Genomic DNA, 21741 nt, shown 5'->3' with positions numbered 1-21741 from the left:
AAAAGATAATAAATGCACATGTTTTACCAGCAAAAAAATGTGCAATTGTTATTTTTTGTTAAAAGATTAATTTATCCTTTAAAGGGTAAATCCAGCTTTAGCAACGTGTTACATGTTACACCCGTATTTAGGTTGTTATTTATGTTGGTAAACAAACCCCACCCCAGAGTGGCTTAACTGTGAAAGCTGTCACTTCTGAAATTGTGGGGTTCTGCCCACACAACCATCTCCATGGCTAAGCTTCGGGGGGCGGAGTGAAATGCAATGGGGGCATGGTCTGGTGTGTTGTCTCTCTTATTACCACCATGGATGTGTGGCACCAGGGATTTTTCCTCTCCTGCTTCCACTGCCCACACAACCATATCATTCATTCAGAGAGCTCTGTAAATGAATGAACTACAAATCCCGCCATCCCCCGAGGCAAGCAGACTTACACTTTTCAATGGAATATGAGTGTATCAGTAAACAGCGCAACTCATAATTATTGACACTTTCTCTAGCTCTCCAACTGAAAGCCTGTACATTGACATTGGCAGAGAGCTGCAGGAAGAGTTTGCAGGAACCTGACATTGCACCCATGATCCACTGACCACAGGTGCACTGTGCATGTTTTATTTATTTTTTTAGGTGAACTTAGATTTTAGGTACATGTCTAACCTAAATTTCTTATTTACATCAGTAGAGTTTTATGCCTTTAGGTATACATTTACATTATTTTCTTAATTCTATACTGGGAATACCTAAACGTATTTACTAAAACACAGTACACAGAGCAATGGTGTGCAGTAAACCACTGCAACTAATCAAAGATTAGTTTTCATTAGCCTGTGTACGTATAGCTACTGGAACATTAATTGTAATTGCCTTCAGTAGGCAGTTGCACATTATTAGCACTAATTGTACCTTTCTAGATAAAATGCAAAGTCAGTCAAAATCAAAGTGTTACTTTTAAAACATTGTAATTGAAATTAGTAACATACTTTTTTTTTTTTTTATAAACAAATAGCATTGGGTTATACCCCTTCAAAAGTTTCTGCTTTTAATTACATCATGGAATTTGTTTTAAGTACTGAATTCAGCAGTACTGATATCAAGCTCCTATTAATTGCTTTGTTATTAAATGATACCTGATTTCTAGAACTCTGTAAACCAGACATAGTTAGTACACAGCTTTTGAGAGCGACTCTTTTTCTGGAAATTATCTGAAGGGATAAACACAAAAAAATTTCTCGTACGATACCAGAGAATACAATTTTTGTTTAATATGTACAGTATTCGTCCAAAAAACTTTGGAAGAGCAAGAACACGCATGCTGGGAATCAAAAGAATACATTACAATACAATACGACGCATTAAATCACTTCTGAAGTTGTATTCTCTGGTATGAGAATTTTTGTAACTTTAGTAACCTCTTCATTTTTGATTTGAGACTAGCATGCAAAAAAAAAAAAAAAGAGGATGATTATTCATCCGATACTCTCATTGTATGTACGAGGCTTAAAGTGAGTGTAAAGTCTCATTTTTTTTTTTTTTTTTAATAACTAACATGTTATACCTACCTCCTCTGTGCAGTTTGCTTTACACAGAGCAGCCCTGTTCCTCCTCTTCTCTGGTCCCTCATTGCTGCTGCTTCTAGCCCCTCCCTCCTGTCGAGTGCCCCCACAGCAATCAGCTTGCTATGGGGGCACCCAAGCCGAGCTGCAGCTACATGTGTCCATTCAGACACGGAGCTGCAGTTCGGCCCTACCCCCTCTCTCTCCTGATTGGCTAACTGACTTTTATTGACAGCTGTGGGAGCCAATGGGGCTGCGGCATAGAATGCATTAAGATAAAAAACCTTCTGACTTTACAACTCCTTTAAGATTTTTATTTGGTTGTAAATGGGCACCATTGGTGGGGGCAAACAGAAAATTCATGAGTGTAGGTTTCATTGCAATGCATTTATTATATATCTTTCTGTGCAAGTCTTCTCTCTCAGAGCTAAATTAAAAGAGCAGGGGTTGATTTACTACAGGCAAATAGGCTGTTCACTTTGCAAGGGAAGTTACAGTTAGCAAGAGATTATGGAATGTCAGCAGAAATGTACCTCATTAATTAAGCTGTGGGGAAAATTAACAGTCTATTTGCCTTTAGTAAATCAATCCTAAGACATGTGAGCATAGAAAGAGTTCCCATCTATAAACCTCACACTGGCAAAACTAAGACAATTAACGTGTTACACAAACTTTTTTCTTACATTGGATTTAAATGGGGCAGCACAATGGTTAGCACTTCCGCCTAGCAGCACTAGGGTCGTCGAATAGAAACCCAGCCACTGCGCTACTTGCATGGAGTTTGCAAGTTCTCCCTGTGCCTGCATGGGTGTCCTCCCACACTCCAAAGACATGCTGGTAGGTTAATTGGATCCTGTCAAAATTGGCCCTAGCGTATGTATGTGAGGGCAGGGAGTGATGTGTAATATTAATGTAATATGTTGTGTAAACTGACGGCACCTGTAATTATTATATATAATAAAATAATAAATGCAGTCAATATTAATTCTCTGGAATTTTAGCTGCACGCATTTGTGATTTGTTAACAAAGTTAATTTTTTATCCTAACCGTGGTAATACAAAAAAGTTTTTACTTATGCCGGTGGTCCTGAGGATCTCTGACGTTATGTCTGCCCTCATTTAAATGGTTGCAAACAGATTTCAGGATTAGCTACAGCTGCTGCTGGGCTATGGGCCATGATGCAGATGGAAACATCTGCCAGCCTTCACGGTTTTTCATGCTGTGTCAATAGCTTTGAATCTATAACTGAAGATGGTGCAGGCTGATTTCCTGGATTTTATACCAAACTAGAAAGACTCGATCTTGGACATTTAAAAGTGCATAGAACCAATTTACTTCATTCTACCTTTGGATTTATCCAATTAAAGAGAATGTTTGTAGATTGAAAATCACTTGATGTTCTGCATGTCATTGGAAAAACCAGGAAAAGAAACAAATGCCCCATAAGTTGTCAGCTGTGGCTATGATCACATGCAACAATACTTTATGTGTTAAAACATAATATGTGCAACAAATATTTGGCTAGGTCAGGTCTTCTCTTCTGGGTGGCAATGTAGACTATATGAATAGCTCACAAAATCTTCTTGAACAGGCCATTGTGCTTGTACAGTTTTTTCAAATTCATCTTGGCTCAGTTACAAAGACAGTTTCCTCTTTTAAGTAACCAGCTTTCTTTTTCTGTCCTTCTCTGGCATCCTGAACGTTGTGTGAGCCTCACATTGTGCGGTGCTCCAGTGTCAGAAGAAGACATGCTGTGTAGAAGGTGGAGCAGAACATAATGTTCTATGTATATTTCTGCATGTGTGCAAAAGACTTGTCTTTTGCAAAGGAAAGAAAACTGATGTGATTTGAGGATTTTAAGAATTACAGCATAGGCTGAGCTTATATTGAGTAGGCTGGCATGCTTGTGACATGATTACGACTTAGTAGTAAAGTTTTAACCACTTGCCGACCGCCGCACGACTATCTACGTCGGCGGTCAGCCCCTCACAGGCAAAGTGACGTAGGGCTACGTCACTAGCTTGTGAGGGTCTAGGGAGCGAGCGCACGCCGCCGGAGGCGCGCTCCTGCGTGGTCACGGACCCCCCCGCGTGTGTGACCGGCGGACCCGATGTCCGCCGGCCACTCTGCGATCGGCGGGGGGAGAGGGGGAAAGTCAGGCAGCTTGTGTAAACAAGCTGCCTGTCATTCTCCCCTCTGTATGAGAGCTGATCATATGGATCTACTATGTAGATCCGTTGATCACTCTGCATACAGCTGAAGCCACAGCCAATCACAGTTAGAATCACGCCCCTAGGGACACACACAGCCCCTCCCTCTCAAATAAAGTTAACCCCTCACTACCAGTGTATTTTTACAGTAACAGTGCATATATATAGCACTGATTACTGTAGAAATGTCACTGGTAACCCCAAAAGTGTCAAAAATGTCAGTCAAGGGTCCGATCTGTCCGCCGCAATGTCGCAGTACCGCAAAAAAAATCGCAGATCGCCGCCATTACGCGTTAAAATAAAAAACAACAAAAATGACAAAAATCTTTCCCTTAGTTAGTAAACGCAATAACTTTTGCGCAAACCAATCAAAATACGCTTTTTGCAATTTTTTTTACCAAACATAGGTAGCATAAAACAAATTGGCCGAAAATGTTAAAGAAATTTTGATTTTTAAATTTTTTTTGGGGGAATTTCATATAAAAAAAAGGGAAAAATATTGCTATTTTTGTAAAATTGACGCTCTTTTTTTGTTTATAGCGCGTGATCAAAAAATCGCACAGGTGATCAAATACCGCCAAAAGAAAGCTCTGTTTGTGGGAAAAAAAGGACGCCAAATTCGTTTAGGTACAGCGTCGCACGACCGCGCAATTGTCCGTTAAATTCACGCAGTGCCGAATCGCAAAATACCCCCTGGTCGTTTAGCAGCCAAATCCTCCGGGGCTTAAGTGGTTAAAGTATCTTAATGACATTTGCTTAGAATACTGTAGTATATTATCTTCTGTGTAAAGTCATTCTGATTTTTGGATAACAAACCAAGGGTCTTCAAACTATGGCCCTCCAGTTGTTTAGGAACTACAATTCCCATCATGCCTAGTCTTGTCTGTGAATGTCAGAGTTTTACAATGCCTCATGGGATGTGTAGTTCCGCAACAGCTGGAGGGCCGTAGTTTGAGGATTCCTGAACTAGCCAGTCAATGCACAGATATTCTAAAGCACCACCATTGATCAAATCTAACTTTATGACCTTAAGTACGCCTGTCACTGCTGCTTCTGTACACTTCAGCTCCCTCCACAACCATCTGTGTCTTTTGCTGCTTTCAATGTGGGCTGAGAAGCAGCAGCTGGATCTAGAGCATTATGATGATTGAGGGAGCAGTGACAAAACTACTTTCCTTTCTAGGCTTCTTTTTTGGTCCTCCTAATGGATTTCTCTCCTTGTTTTACATTACTGCTAATTCACTGAATTGTTATTTTTCACTTTGACTATTGCAACTCCATTCTTGTTGGTTAGCTCTACACATACTACCCCTACTCCAGTTTATCACAAATGTTGCTACCAGGCTGATTCATCTTTTCAACTGCTCAGTGTCCGCCAACCCTCTCTGACTTACATTTGCCAACAAAAAAAAAGTTCAAAACACTAAACAAACTGCTTAAACCCTTCTGTGCATCATATATAGTAGCGGTATTTCTTCTATATTAGACTTTCTCCTGTCAATTGTCCTTAAGGCTGGGTTCACACTACTGCAAATGCGAATTTCCCCGCATCTAATTTGCATGTCAGGAGATTGTGACCTGCTCTCTATGGAGCCAGTTCACATATCTCCAGAGCGGCTGCATTGCAAATTGCACAGGAGTCCGGTGCATCTTCTGGTCTGTTTCAGGTCCGAATTCAGCCAACAATTCGGACTGAAATCAAACCTGAAACAGGGACGCACCAGACCCCTGCTGTGAGCTGCTCGGTGCGGCAGTGTGAACCCAGCCTGAAGGGTAACTCCACTTTCGTATGGAAAAAAATAGCATGAATAATATAGCATATACAATTGCAACACAAGTCATATTATAATTGAATGTTATTAGAAATTACCTTTCTTTTTCAATCTGCAGCCGCTGTATTTTTCTGAAAATGCATTGCAATATGGCTACCTGGAGTTGTTCTGTACACAAAATGTGTACTGACCACCCCCCAGAAACATAATTTCCTGCTTGTATAATTGGCTTAGCAATTTTCCCAGAAGTCTGCCTAAGATACAAGTCAGATTTCAGGTATCCCCTGCAAACAAAATGTCCTTTTTGGTGAGATACTCCCAATAGGAACACGTCTAAAGGGATGCAGGCTCAGCATATTTCCTCATTAGTGCTCTGCAGCTGCACAGCTGATTGATAATTATGAAAGCACTCCCATTAGACCCACTCAGCACAGAGGCACAGAGGAACAAACAGTGATTTCTTCAGAATAACAAAAGGTAGGAATCTGCAACAAAGGTTTTTATAAACCTTGCAATGTACATAGATCACCCAGAGGAGAATATTTTTTTCTCAACAAAAGTGGAGTTATGCTTTAAGGAAGCAGTGAGTGCTGGCATCCGCTGCATCCCTAGCAACAGCCGCTGTCATCCGCATGTTTGCTTACATGGCTAGGAATCCCTGGTCATGGCCATATTTAGTCAGTGATGTCATCAATATCCCCACCCCTTCCCTTATATAGCTGATGACAGCTCAGGAAGCTGTCACTCAGCAGGAGTTAGTTTTGGCGAGTTGGAGGATGGCGGGCATTGCAAATTAATGATGAATTTACAGTGAGGGGGACTTTTTGGGGGATTTTTATAATTTTTTTCTAATAAGGACTTGTCAAACATTTGGGGTATTTTTTTCTAGGTTGCAGTTTTTTTTTTTTGAGAATCAGTACTATGTACCCCTTACTCATTCATGTAGGGGGGCCAGTATCTGGGGCTTCCAGATTACGATAAGCACCCCACTAGCAGATCCCCCATGACCAAGGCGTGGTTTTTAGGATAGAGGTTCTTATCCTCATTAACATAGGGATATGGTGCCCCCCCCTATTGGGAGGGTATGTGGCTTGGTATGGTTCGGGAGGGGGGAACACAGGCCTGCCCACCCCTTTGCTGGCTATGCAGGCTGCATGCTTTGGTTAAGAGTATGGTATAGATTTTTTGCATTTTTTTGTTTTTGCATGAGGAACCCTTTTTAAATCCATATCAGACTCAAAGGGTCTAGTCATTTTTTTTTTGGGGGGGGGGGGTATCCTTGCTGTATTGGATACCAAAACCCCATGAGTTCTGGGCCTTCTTGACTCCATAAATAGATTCTGCATCATTTGGTGTGCCTGCAGAGTAAGGCTTGGTTCACACTTGACTGCAATCTGTGGGCTGGTTGCGGGTGCAGTAATCACACCGGTTCCCACACCTGCAGCCAAATCGCACTGCTTTTATGAGACACGCGGGGCTGCCATTCATTCTGCATGCCCCCCCCCCCACCCCCCCAGGCATGTCAGCACGCAACCTTGCCTTGATCGCAGGTGCGGGAACCGCATAGTCAAACAGACCATGCAGTTTCCCTATGGCTTCAATTTTCAAGGTGCATGCAGCTTTTTTCTGTGGTTCACGTGGCACAGCAGCCCATTCAATTGAATGGGCTGCTGTGTCCGAGCAAATGCATGCCTAGTGTGAACCTAGCCTAAAATAGGGACATAGGAACAGAACCCACTGGTTAAGGAGTAGAAATTGTATTAGGGAAAGGTAACTGTTGAGGAGGGAAATAATAGGTTTCTCATCACAGTGTGTTTCCACTGTCAGCTTTCTAGAACAGTCCCCCACTGGCAGCCAGATATCTACAGGGACTTTTAAGGATTGCAGTGTGACCAAGCAATATCAGCTCCCTCTAAGGGACATGCTGCTCTGGCAATATGTCCTCTTTAAAGGCTTGATTTCCTGTTACTGGAAAGTGCCTTATGGATAAACAGAGCCCTCTTCTGTCTGAAGAAGTGCTTGACCAGCAACATATGCAAGGGTGTCAACTGAACTTCTACAATATAACAAAGTTTAAGTATTGGCATGTATTTACTCAACTCTTTGGTGCACTGGTTAGGCCCCATCTTTGTGCAGATTTTCATACTAATATAATAAAAGCAGTGGTTCATACATGTATTTTACAGTGTTTTGTACCTCCTTATTATACACAGTAGCTCATTACTCTTTTTTACACTCAGCCCTCTATACCTTTCTATTGCATGCTGTTTCATCCACATGTTATAAATGCAATGGAATGCAATTTATGCACATACTTTTTTTCCCTTAGTATGTTAACATTATAATTTGTATTGGACTTCAAAACAATCACCAAGCCCAAATCATCCTGAAACAACCATTTAAGAAACAGAGACTATATCCCCCATACTAAAAATTGAATAACTGAAAAACCTTATTTTTCTTATTACATATGATTTATATAGCGCCAACTGTTTGTGCAGTATTTTTTTTCTAAAAAAGGGAGACAGTTACAATACAATACAATAGGATTAGGAGGGCCCTGCTCATGTGAGCTTACAATTTTAATATCATACGCTTGATATTTTGCTCAGCCTGCCACAATTTTTATAAACAAAGCTTTTTATCTGTAACCATCATTGATTGTTAGACAGTTGTTTGATGGAATGTGAAGGGGTCTGTACATGTTTCTTCAACACCCGTAGTGAGTTTGTTGAAAGTCATTTTAAGTAATGAACAGTACTGATCTTTAAGTGGGTTTAAAACCATAGATGTAAACAGAGATTATAGAGCACTGCACGCTCTTTTAAAACAGAAAACTGTTTTAGGAACTATATAAGCTAATATAAATATCAGTTTTATACTTGTGCTGTGTCCTCATATATACTTTCTATCCCTTTCAACTTTTCCTTTCTACACCTGACTACTTAAATATTTTGAAAAATGTAGAACAAATTATAAGCTTGAGTGATATGTTTCTGGCTGCAACTTTTATAGCTTTGCTCCATAGTTTATAATAGTTCTTTGCTTTTTTTCCCTTTCGGAACTAATTGTTTTTTTTACCTCTCTAGAAATGTCATGGTGGATATTGCTGAGAGAAGTCTCACAGAACATGAAATAATGACTCTCGGACGCTACTACAGTGTACGTGAGAAGCCAGAGGTTGATTTAGGCCTTCTGATGGCTGTAGCCCAAGAACAGCTGAAGAAAAAGTCATTTGAGAACTTCAGCAAACTCACTGATGCTTTTGTATATAATGACCGCGAAAGGTAAAAAATTTGTCAGAGATTATATATGTAGGGAGTCAGAAACCTTTGTCTCCCAAATAGGTTTTGAATTTTGAGTCAGCATCCTGTGTGCACTACAAAGTCATTTATTAAGTGAACATTCAAAAACACTGGAAACCTTCCTTTTGTCATTTGCGTCTTCTTGTATATGGTAGCTGAAGGCTACCACCTAAGCACTTCTAGAGACATTTTTTTTAGTTTTTTGCACACATGTAAATATATTTTCTAAATGCAGAAGCCTTGTAGAATAAAAAGACAGTAGTAGCATTTTTTTTTTATGGAGCTCGATATTTGTGCAACCGTTTATAAAATCTACTGTATTTTCAGAAAGAATACACTAAAATGAATTCTAGTGCACACAAGGACAATTTAATCCCTCATTTATTTGTACAGAATAAAAGAAGTGTCAAGCCAGTAGATATCTATCAAGCCTCAAAACTGCATGAAACAGTGAAAAAATACTGTACTTAAAACGATCAATAATTCATCCTATATTAAAGTAACTGGCATTTATCTGGTTACCAGAAACATATTTATGAAATATGCCAATGTACCAAGATTGTTAGCCAAATAATACAAAGATATAAACCCATTTATTAAGGGTAATCTAGCACAGATATCGGCAATTTCCTAACAATTGTTTCACAAATACTACCTCATTGTTTATTATTATTATACAGGATTTATATAGCGCCAACAGTTTGCGCAGCGCTTTACAATGTGAGGGAAGACAATACAGTTACAATACAGTTCAAAACAGGAGGAACTCATCTGTCTAAATCAGCCTTTCTCAGCCAGGGTTCCTCCAGAGGTTGCTTGAACAGTGGCAGATTGATCTCCAACCAATACCACCACTGGGGATAAGGTTTGGGTTTGGATAGCAGTTGGGTTGATTTTCAAGATTCATTCATAAACATAGATTTCACAAGTTTGGTTTTAAGTTCATGATTTTGGAACTTAATAATGGGTTCAACAAATTTCCAACAAACCAAGCTCAACACACATTTTCTCATCTCTACCCATTACTACTATAAGAGGTAGAATTTTCCACAGACATCCAGTGGTAGGGGACACTTCTACAGACACCAATGTAAGGGGGTACTTTTCCACTGATTTCCAGTTAAAGAGGGAATGTCTCCACTAACATCCAATGTAAAGTGCTCTTCCCCTACTGGCCATCATTGTTAATGAGCATTTTCCCACTGACCACCACTGAAATGGGGCATTTTTCCACTCACCTCCAATGTAAGAGAGCATTTCTCAACTGACCATTAGCATAAAGGAACACTACAATTTTCATTGTCTGTGCTTTTATTTTCTGTTCATTATTATTATTACTGTTCCTTTACTTTATTATCATTGTAAATTAGTTTGGAGGGTATGAAGCAGGATGGTGTTGAGCCACTGTAAGAGACAGATATTGTACATTCAGTATGCCATATTCTCTGTTTTCTTTTAAACTGTTTTAAACTTACTGATCCCTTAAATGTACCTTGACCTGCAGAAATAACAATTTTCTACAGAGGTCCAGTGATAAACCATGACATGCAAATATAATCACTTTCACTAGGAATTCCCTGAGTCCTAAAAAATATTTCAAGGGTTATTCGTAACTTACCCAATATTGCTAGTTCCCATTACAAGATATATTTTGCATTGAGAGGTAAAAAGGGTTTACCCAAGTCTACCCCTTTACCTCTCTCAGAACAAATAAGACCTCAGAGCCATGCTTACATGGAGCCAGCATGTAAGATCTTCTAAAAGGCACTGCTTGTTTTACATCCTGTGCATTTGGATTTCTTTACCACTTTATCACCAATGCATTTTGACCCCTTGTAGGAAATAATTGTCCTGTCTCCAGAGAACGGAGATCTGAGAGTCAACACCACATGTTAAAGTCGAACTACGGATGTTTGTAACCCAGTGATCGCCTATATAGGAAAATAAAAATTAATTTTGGATTGAGCAAGGGAGGGTTATAACCACTTTTTTCCAAACAGGAAGTAAAAGGAAATCCCTGCAAGTTTAACACTTCCATACCGCTGGACGTCATATGATGTCCTGGGCTTTGAGTGGGGATACCTGAATGATGCCTGCCTTTTTTAGCCAGCGATTCTCTTCACCGTAAGAACAATCATAGTGGCTGTTCAGCCGCTTGTTTGTTCTTACAGGTGGTGGGAGGGGACATATTCCCCCTCCATGGGAGTATCATGGTCTAGGGCTGCATGAGTGCTGTCGGCACTGGGGAGCTACAGTTCATGAGGGAACTATGAATGCCAACATGTACTGTGACATACTGAAGCAAAGCATGATCCCCTCCCTTTGGAGACTGGGCCGAAGGGCAGTATTCAAACATGATAACGATCCCAAACACACCTCCAAGACAACCACTGCCCTGTTAAAGAAGCTGAGGGTAAAGGAGATGGACTGGCCAAGCATGTCTCCAAACCTAAACCCTATTGAGCAACTGTGGGGCATCGTTAAACGGAAGGTGGAGGAGTGCAAGGTCTCTAACATCCACCAGCTTCGTGATGTCGTCATGGAGGATGGAAGAGAACTCCATTGGCAACCTGTGAAGCTCTGGTGAACTCCATGCCCAGGAGGGTTTCAAAAATGTGAGGGGTTTACTCACTTTTGTGAGATATTGTATATCCTGTATTAGGATGTTTTTGATGCAACGGGTTGACCTTCCCACTGAGTACCTGAATTCAATAACAGGGTTGTTTTTGTTCTGAGGAGGGGAGAGAAGTGGAAAACTTTATCTAGGAACCACACCTGCTTTTTAACCACTTGCCGACCGCCGCACGACTATCTACGGCGGCGGTCAGCCCCTCACAGGCAAAGTGACGTAGGTCTACGTCGCTCGCCTGTGAGGGTTTAGGGAGCGAGCGCGCGCCGCCGGAGGCGCGCTCCCGCTCCCGCGTGGTCACGGACCCCCCCGCGCGTGTGACCGGCGGACCCGATCGCCGCCGGCCACTCTGCGATCGGCGGGGGAGAGGGAGAAAGTCAGGCAGCTTGTGTAAACAAGCTGCCTGTCATTCTCCTCTCTGTATGAGAGAGGATCACATGGATCTACTATGTAGATCCATTGATCACTCTGCATACAGTTGAAGCCACAGCCAATCACAGTTAGAATCACGCCCCTAGGGACACACACAGCCCCTCCCTCTCAAATAAAGTTAACCCCTTCACTACCAGTGTATTTTTACAGTAACAGTGCATATATATAGCACTGATTACTGTAGAAATGTCACTGGTAACCCCAAAAGTGTCAAAAATGTCAGTCAAGGGTCCGATCTGTCTGCCGCAATGTCGCAGTACCGCAAAAAAAATCGCAGATCGCCGCCATTACGCGTTAAAAAAAAAAACAACAAAAATGACAAAAATCTTTCCCTTTGTTAGTAAACGCGATAACTTTTGCGCAAACCAATCAAAATACGCTTTTTGCGATTTTTTTTACCAAACATATGTAGCATAAAACAAATTGGCCGAAAATATTAAAAAATTTTGATTTTTACATTTTTTTTGGGGGGAATTTCATATAAAAAAAAGGGAAAAATATTGCTATTTTTGCAAAATTTACGCTCTTTTTTTGTTTATAGCGCGTGATCAAAAAATCGCACAGGTGATCAAATACCGCCAAAAGAAAGCTCTGTTTGTGGGAAAAAAAGGACGCCAAATTCGTTTAGGTACAGCGTCGCACGACCGCGCAATTGTCCGTTAAAGTCACGCAGTGCCGAATCGCAAAATACCCTCTGGTCGTTTAGCAGCCAAATCCTCCGGGGCTTAAGTGGTTAAAGTGCTTGTAAACAACTAAGGGGAAACTGCCTCTCCCCCTTTCCTTCCCTATTCCAAATAGTTCTCCAACATCAGAGAAACCAGCAACTTCCTCCTTCAGCAATGATCTAAACCACCTCTGGGTGAGTCAATGGATTACACACAGCTTTTTTACTGTAGGCCTCAATAGGGAAGCCATCTTTTTGCTTGCTTGCTTGCTTGCAAGAAGAAGGCTTCTCCATTCTGGCCTAATGAAGAAAGGCTACAGTCCACTGGCTAGGCTGAAAGGAGATATACTATATTTTGGGATGGGAGCTTCTACATAGTTTTAGTACTGTTATTCTTTTGGTTTCAAATTTGACATCAAACGCAGATACCCCAACTCTTATCTGCATGAATGTGAATACATGTACTGATTACTGGAATAATTAATTTTTAGATTCATTTTTGGAATAATTAATATTTAAATTGTGTTTAACTGATACTTAGGATGTATACGGCCTGCTCCAAAATGTTATGTTCAGCAGATGACCTTTTGGATTAAAAACAAATACTGCCTCTGCATATGGTTGCAGTCTTGATATGATTAGCATGGTGCATGGCCAAATCTGTCATACACCTACTCTAATTAAGTTTAGGTTAGGTTACCTGGACCACGCATATGAGCCCACAGATTACACATTTAATATATTTGTCTACATACCTGACACACTCCACACTATAACACAATGCAGCTCAACAAAGTAAAAAATTTGTTTAAAATCTGGGGACCTCAAAAAACTGACTGTAGGAGCCCAATTAGGGTCTTGAATCACACTTTGCAGTTGTTTGATATCTGTATGTTTGTTGTAAGGTATAGTAACTTTTTTTGTTTGTAGCACCCTCCTAGGTAGGTTACTAGGGTGTATATAGCTAGTATAGTGTGGTCTCCTGCTTAAAAGGAAACTAAGGTAAACTATAATAGTTTTCCTGCCTAACCTGGAGACTGAATTGGTGCAGCCAGGTAGTTCTGTGTGTTTAACAAGTGTTACTTAATTTGCATTGACTCATCTGTATCTAGGCTGTTTTGGAAATTGCTGGGTGGACAGGAATGACTCATGCAGATCAGTGCCATGAATATGGATGCCATTCCATCCAGTTGCAGGCATAGGGCCCTATGCATGCTGGAAAGGGGTATTTATATTCAGTGAAGAGACACAGGAAGTGGTCTTTGCCTGGAGAGGAGAATCTAGCTGAGGAAGTGCCTTGCCCTCCTCAGCACCAGCAGCCATGCATCCTCAGCCTGGAGGCCTGGAAGGTGGAGAGTTGACCCACATGTTCTGAAGAGCTGAATGAGGGGAGCCATGCCTGGAATGATTGGGATGCGACTCATGTGAGTTCAGACCAAAGATCAAGAGGCTTGTGCTTTTGTAGGCTACCCCTCTGTGCTAGGAAAGTCAGCTACTGGGTGCAGCAGAAAGGGGATACTGGTTAGTGTCCTGAAGAACAATAGTCTATCTGTCCCATAGAAGACTTGCTCAAGAGTGCATGTTGCTTCAAGTAGGAATTCCACAGTCAAGTTGAAGAAGTTGTCCTCCCTGTAATTAGTTTAATCTGGTGTATCCCACTATCTACCCTTCCCTATCCAAGTTCTTAATAAAACATCAAAAACAACCCCAACCCCTAGACTGATTATTCAAGAAACAAGCCTAAGTGTGTTCCTGATTGTGGAAAATATTGTTTGCCTGGCTGAAGAGTTAAAGCAAGAGAGAGTATTAAAGTGGCTCCTATGGGGGTAGCACTACATGTTTAATTAGTATGTTGTGAAAATGTTATCTGTATGTATGTTGTAGTAAATTTTTTGTTTAATTTGTATGTTGTGAAAATGTTAACAACAAAGGTTCATGTCCTACTTCTTTCATTTTTGTTTTAAAGAAAAGGTTTGCTTCCATTCCAAGAAACGAAAACTATCTGCAAAGCCTTCAAACTACCTTTAGCCGATGACATCCTACGAGTTATATTGGAAAAGTAAGTAACATTGTCATATTTAGGACATGTTTGGAAATGTGTCACTTGCAAAAACAGTTAAAAAATATTTCTATGTGAATATGAGAAAACAAGCACACTTACATATTCTTTCAAAATTCATAATATCATTTTTGAGTTCAGCTATGGTACTTGCCTTTATAAAGACTCAACCTGCAGTTAAAGTGCTTAGGCGTAGGAACTCCTGTGCTTGGAAAAAGTAGAGATCTCAGGATGGGTATCATCAGTATAGCAAGCAGTAGGCGGCAATGACACAGAATTTGCAGAGCTGCAGAATCTATTAAGTGTTGACACTTTCCTGATACTTAGCTATGTAGTTCAATAGGAATAGGTGGATCACAAAAAAGTGTGCATTACTTTACAAACTTTTTTTCAGGTAAAGCAAACCCTCTATGTGTTTCAGCTGTGTATTTTGGCTTCTTGACTGGAGATATCCTTTAAAATGGTGACTGTAATATTAGCACATAATCAAGTGTATAATTTGACAAAGAGATTAGATAGATAGATTAGATAGATAGATAGATAGATAGATAGATAGATAGATAGATAGATAGATAGATAGATAGATAGATAGATAGATAGATAGATAGATAGATAGATAGATAGATAGATAGATAGATAGATAGATAGATAGATAGATAGATAGATAGATAGATAGATAGATAGATAGATAGAGGGGAAAAAAGTAATGGTAGGTTTATTTTAATAATCAGAAACAAAAAAAAACTGTGAAAAAATCCAGAGAAACACATTTCAAAAGAGTTCTAAATTGATTTTAATTTTAATAAGTGAAAATAATTATTTGACTTCTTCACAAAACATGACTTAATACTTGGTGGCAAAACCCTTGTTGGCAACCACGGAGGTCAGATGTTTCTTGTAGTTGGCCACCAGGTTTGCACACATCTCAGGAGGGATTTTGTCCCACTCCTCTTTGCAGATCCTCTCCAAGTCATTAAGGTTTTGAGGCTGATGTATGGTAACTCGAACCTTCAGCTCCCTCCATGTATTTTCTATGGGATTAGGGTCTGGAGACTGGCTAGGTCACTCCAGGACCTTAATGTGCTTCTTCTTAAGCTACTCCTTTGTTGCCTTGGCCATGTGTTTTGGGTCATTGTCATGCTGGAATAACCACCCATGACCCATTTTTAATGCCCTTGCTGAGGGAAGGAGGTTCTCACTCAAGATTTGACGGGACATGGCTCCGTCCATCGTCCCTTTGATGCAGCGAAATTGTCCTGTCCACTTAGCAGAAAAACACCCCCAAAGCATATTGTTTCTACCTCCATGTTTGACAGTGGGGATGGTGTTCTTGGGGTCCCAGGCAGCATTCCTCCTCCTCCAAACACGGCGAGTTGAGTTGATGCCAAAGAGCTTTATTTTGGTCTCATTTGCCCACAACACTTTTTCTTAGTTCTCCTCTGAATCATTCAGATGTTCATTAGCAAACTTCAGATGGACCTGTACATGAGCTTTCTGGAGCAAGGGGAACTTGCGGGCGTTGCTGGATTTAAGTCCTTCATGGCGTAGTGTGTTGTAAATTGTTTTCTTGGTGATTATGGTCCCAGATGCCTTGAGATCATTGAAAAGATTCTCCCTTGTGAATCTGGGCTGATTCTTCACCATTCTCATGATCATTTAAACTCCACGAGGTGAGATCTTGCATGGAGCCCCAGACCGAGGGAGATTTACAGTGTTTTTGTGTTTCTTCCATTTGCGAATAATCGCACCAACTGTTGTCACCCTCTAACCAAGCTGCTTGGCAATGGTCTTGTAACCCATTCCAGCCTTGTGTAGGTCTAAAATCTTGTCCCTGACATCCTTGGACAGCTCTTTGGTCTTGGCCATGGTGGAGAGATTGGAATCTGATTGATTGATTGATTGATTGCTTCTGTGGAAAGGTGTCTTTTATACGGGTAAAGCTGAGTTTAGGAGCACTCCCTTTAGGAGAGTGCTCCTAATCTCAGCTCATTACCTGTATAGAAGACACCTCAGAGACAGAAATCTTACTGATTGATAGGGAATCAAATACTTATTTTACTCAATAAAATGCAAATCAATTTATATATTTTTTTTAAATGTGTTTTTCTGGTTTTGTTTGTTGTTATTCTGTCTCTCACTGTTAAAATAAACCTACCAATAAAATTATAGACTGATCATTTCTTTGTCAGTGGGCAAACGTACAAAATGATCAGGGGATTAAATACGTTTTTTCCTTACTGTAGATAGATAGATAGATAGATAGATAGATAGATAGATAGATAGATAGATAGATAGATAGATAGATAGATAGATAGATAGATAGATAGATAGATAGATAGATAGATAGATAGATAGATAGATAGATAGATAGATAGATAGATAGATAGAAAGAAAGAAATATGGAAGAGGTAGCTTAATCAGTTTAGTGCTCCTTCTTTGTCCAGTTATAGTGTTGGGACAAGGAAGTGTCCAAATTGTATTGCTCAAATGCAGTAGAGAATAGTGAGGTCACCAACCTTACTGCTGTCTGGCAGGGCTGCATAAATCCCAGGACTTGCCAAACTAAATTACAAATACTTTGGCAGCTAAAACTTCAGTTGTATTTTGAATGTGTATTTATTGGTTTGCCTGGAGCTCAGCTTTAATGCTTGTAGTGGAAGCATACTACATCCACATCCTTCACTATAAACCTTGCAGTGCACACTGTATATAATATCCATATTACAAGGCTCATGGCAATTCATACAGAAGTGCTCATTTTACTTTATGGTTCACAATAAAGTCATAATGTTTTGTGAAATGGGACAGGATGACCAAATGGTTGTCTCGTTATGTAAAAGCATGGAATATTACAAAAACATGGTTCAGCAGGGGACAGAAAAGAAGTGATGATAGAATGAAAACAGTACAAAGACACACCAGACTCCCATCAGTGTAACAAACTCACCATGTCAACAAATGTAACAAAATATATGTAGTAAGCCGCAACTGCACAGATTCCACATGTGGTTCCAGTTTGTGAAGTTTTTGGGACTGATACTAAATCTGAAAATAAAGAAACTGTAATGTCAATCTTTGTAATGTTCATGTAATGGTCTCCGTGTTGGGGCTATGCCAACATCCACAACTGAATACTCCAATTAATTACATGTAGAAAAATGTAGTAGCTTTGTCTGAGTCATGTATCTCATCATGTAATATATGTTGTTTGGTTTGTGCAGACATGAAGAAAGTGGAGGTGAAATTAATTATATGAAATTGGTGTCAGGCCTTAACTGGCGAGAAAATCCAAGTCCAGCAAGACTAACTACACCAATTAAGGTAACCCATAAGAATGTTAAAGCCTATATACAGCCTCCTCTAGCCTTCAATGCCCCCCCCCCCAAACTTCTCCTCTGTTCCTTTACTTGTAATTTCTGTGTTATTTTGTTATACTTTTTCAGAAGTCTTCAGGCCACTCAAGTGAGGTGGTGGTCATTGGTGGTCCATAATGATGCGGAGAGTGGGGCTGGCATAATGGCATCAGCACTCTTCTCTACATCATTTTACTGTGATTGTGGAATGTCATGATGATTTCCCTCCTGGGGTTTGCCCATAATGCTTTGCATTCACAGAAAATAGGTTGAATGGGCACTGGAGCTTGTTGAACCCAAATGAAACCAGCTCTGGATCATAGAATGGGTGGGTCTGCGAGGGACAGCAAGAGCTGTGTTTTTTATTTCAAAATTCCATGGGATCCCATTGGGTTTTAAGGTGTCCATCCACGCAACAGGTATTGGGCAAATTTAATTTCTTCAGACCTAATTTATTATGATGAGTTACCAAGTTTTGCATGGGCTGCATCAGTTAATGTACTTCTCATATATTTACGGCTGTTGCTCTCTCTACGGCCTATACATAGAATTTTCCATGAATACGGATGTTCAAATCAAATAGATTGCCTTTACCTGATTGCGGGTTTATTCTGTGTGTGGATTGACTATGTGTGTGGCAAGATGAAAATAAATAAGTGAGTTTGGAAAATGTTTGTTTTCCATTTAGTTGCAAAGTAATTGTGCACACTAATAGTTGCCCGATAATTGTGCACACATAGATATTCTCCAAAGAAAGCCAAAACCTCACTTTTACTTTCTTAATTATTCAGGTTTGAGGTTTATTACCTTTTTGGATTGACTGAGAGAACTGTAATTGTTCAATAGAGAAAAAAATCTTCAAAAATACAACTTGCCTTATAATTGTGCACACAGTGTATACCAAATCAATGTTTTCCTAGAGATGGGAAAGTAGCAAGTCTAAAATTGGGGTTCTCTTTTTTTTTTTTAACAATATAAAAATTATAGATGAGATTTTCAATGTAGAGAAAGAAGAAGAAACACAATGATTCAGTAACAGTTTAATGTATTAGCTGCATGGTGTAAAATATACAGCCTGTGAGAGTAGATAGGAATGAATGTAAGTCATTCTATTGTACAGTATTTGTAGTGCACAACTATGACAACTGATATCAGATGTTTTAGGATTCTCCAACCTATTATTGTCACAAATGTGAGACCAAGTATGAAATTGGGTTTCTGTAAGATAAAAACAGTATAAAAATATAAATATAATCATTGTGCCATACTGTGGCAATACATGGCAAGCTTTTTGTTATGATATCAGTCATCTGGAATGCATTTTACAATACGCGTGGGCCATATATAAACTGCAGCATAACACACAGTGTCCTAATTATACCAATTTATCTACTACAACCAGGTATATGCTAGCTGCCTAGTTGTATTACTATGTGGCATTTTCCCTGAAAAGAAAAACAAACCTACTTTTTAATTATCCTCCCTACCTAGCATGACCTAAGGTTAATACTTTGCTTTAGGGTAAATTTGTGACAAAATCTGTGTTGATGGCGCTTGCCTCTTATCTGCATAAACAGAATGAAATTCAATTACTATTTTAAGGAGCACCTATTTAATTTTTTTTTTTTTTTTTTTGAAGTGCTGAATTTTTCTTTTACATGCATATCTGAAAAAAAAAAAAAAAACCTTGAAAAGATCCTGCATTTCCTTTTAATTCTAGCAGGAGGGCAGAGCCTATGTCATGCTGTCCGTCTGCCTCAATCCCTAGCTGAGCCTTTGACCGAGAGTTACAGTAAATAACCCAAATCATACACTAAGCTCTCTCTGAAAAATGCAATAATGTCATAAAAGGCAGTCCTGCAGTTCTTTGTGGGTAAGTCAGCATTTGGGCACACTTTGTCTTTCATACATTTTCTTAAAATAATACATTCTGGCATGAATAAATCACTTGTAAAGTTTCAACTTGAATATGAGCAGTTTAAAGATCTAATGCAGGCACATAAATTATTACAAGATATGTGGGATTTGAATTAGAATAAGAAATCAGGAAAAACCAGGCTTATTTTTTGAAGGGGGGCACCATAAAGGTGTGCTATAAAGTATGTGCAATAGAATAAACCATTTCTCCAACGCTCAAAAGGATAGTCACCAGTCTGGGATAGACGCGCGGTCTATGCAAACTCAAGGACAGTGCTTCAACGGTGCCACCCTCCTCAGACAGAAGAGTCCAACTCACAGCTGCAAAAATTACACACGGGGGGGGCGCAAATGCCTAGTGCGTTACCCAAGGTTTATTGAAGGAAACCAAACAGCAAAAAAAATACTCACAAACAGATGAAATGCGCATGAGATTCCCTGATGGTCAGTCAAAGTGGCAACTGATGACCAAGCAATAGGGCATGTCGGCAGGCTGGCATATTTCGGGGATGCATTCCCTTCCTCTTGAATATATACCCACTAGGCAACCTATTGTTTCACCCCCAATAGGGTGGGGTGTCATAGCATCAGACAAGGTCAAGCCTGCCTGCTGACATCGGTCATCCGTTGCCACGTTGATTGACCATCAGGGAATGCCATGCACAAACATCTGTTGTTTGTGAATATTTATTTGGCTGTTTGGTTTCCTCCAATAAACCTTGGGTAAAGCGCTAGGTGTTTGCGCCCCCTGTGTGTTCTTTTTGTGCTAATCGGTATGTATAATTATATCATCATCATGTATAAATGTATCTGAGGTTGGAACCCAACTCCAGCCAAACTTATTTTGAATAGGGTGGATAAGTTTAGATGCATTGTGCCGTCAAATTACGTACCTGTATGTCATTGGCTTCAAGTGGTACTGCGGTACCATTTTTTAGAGCTGATTGTCGGCTCTCTTGCAATAACAACTGATGCGGCTAAGCAGCTGTGCTCGTCTATAATTACAAGCACTGTGAGGGACCCCCCCCCCTTCCGCCACCTTCCACCTGGGCTTCCCCATCCCACCAGGAAACCAAAACGACCAGCCGTCATGTCCACCGGTTAGCCGGAGATGTGAACAAAGCCAGAATCAGCTTTGATCAGGTTTAGGAAGTTGTTACATGGGAAGTGACATTATGACATCACTTCCAGTTTACCCGGGAGCCAATGGCGCCAGTTTTCAAAAATCTAAAAATATGTAAAAAAGCCAATCTTTTAAGTGCAGAGTCCTCCCATAAAGAGTACCTGTCACTGCCTATTACTGCCACAAGGGAAGTTTCCCTTGTGACAGCAATAAAAGTGATAAAAAAAATGTAAAGGGACAGTGTAAAAAGAAAAAAAAGAAAAAAATGAAAAGAGCCCCACCCCTCCGTGCTCGTGCGCAGAAGCAAACGCATACATAAGTAGCGTCTGCAAATGTGAACAGTGCTCAAACACACATGTGAGATATCGCTGCACTCATTAGAATGAGATAAATAATTCCAGTGCAAGACCTCCTCTATAACTCTAAACAGTTAACCGGTAACATTTTTTAAAGTGCCCCCATGGAGATTTTTAAGTACCGTAGTTTGTTACCATTCCACGAGTGAGCGCAATTTTAAAGCATGACATATATATGACATGCTATCTATATATAATGTTTGGGGGTTCTACAGTAAGTAATTTTCTAGCAAACAATTCTGATTTTAACTTGTAAGCAACACATTTCAGAAAAAGGCATGGTCTTCAAGTGGTTAGATACTTTTGAGTGAAGACAAGGATGTGGGGCACTGGATCACTTTGTTTAGGTATGTATCCTGATGTAGAT

General features: G+C 40.0%; 2 protein-coding genes across 2 annotated transcripts in view; one reads left to right on the top strand and one right to left on the bottom strand.

The window, feature by feature from the left end:
- Window positions 1-21741, bottom strand: part of KDM6A (lysine demethylase 6A) — a 794872-nt gene that overhangs the window by 739051 nt on the left and 34080 nt on the right. The gene's annotated exons all lie outside the window — the stretch shown is intronic.
- Window positions 1-21741, top strand: part of EFHC2 (EF-hand domain containing 2) — a 149965-nt gene that overhangs the window by 127701 nt on the left and 523 nt on the right. Inside the window, exons 12-14 of the mRNA XM_082247559.1 lie at window positions 8626-8823; window positions 14533-14625; window positions 17847-17946. Of these exons, the coding sequence (XP_082103685.1) occupies window positions 8626-8823; window positions 14533-14625; window positions 17847-17946 (391 nt within the window). The remainder of the gene's footprint in view (window positions 1-8625; window positions 8824-14532; window positions 14626-17846; window positions 17947-21741) is intronic.

Source organism: Pelophylax lessonae (assembly GCF_965119305.1).
Source record: "Pelophylax lessonae genome assembly, chromosome: 2".
In the NCBI taxonomy this organism is placed as follows: domain Eukaryota; kingdom Metazoa; phylum Chordata; class Amphibia; order Anura; family Ranidae; genus Pelophylax; species Pelophylax lessonae.
Note: the sequence above shows the minus strand (reverse complement) of the source record. Positions and strands in the feature narration are given on the sequence as shown.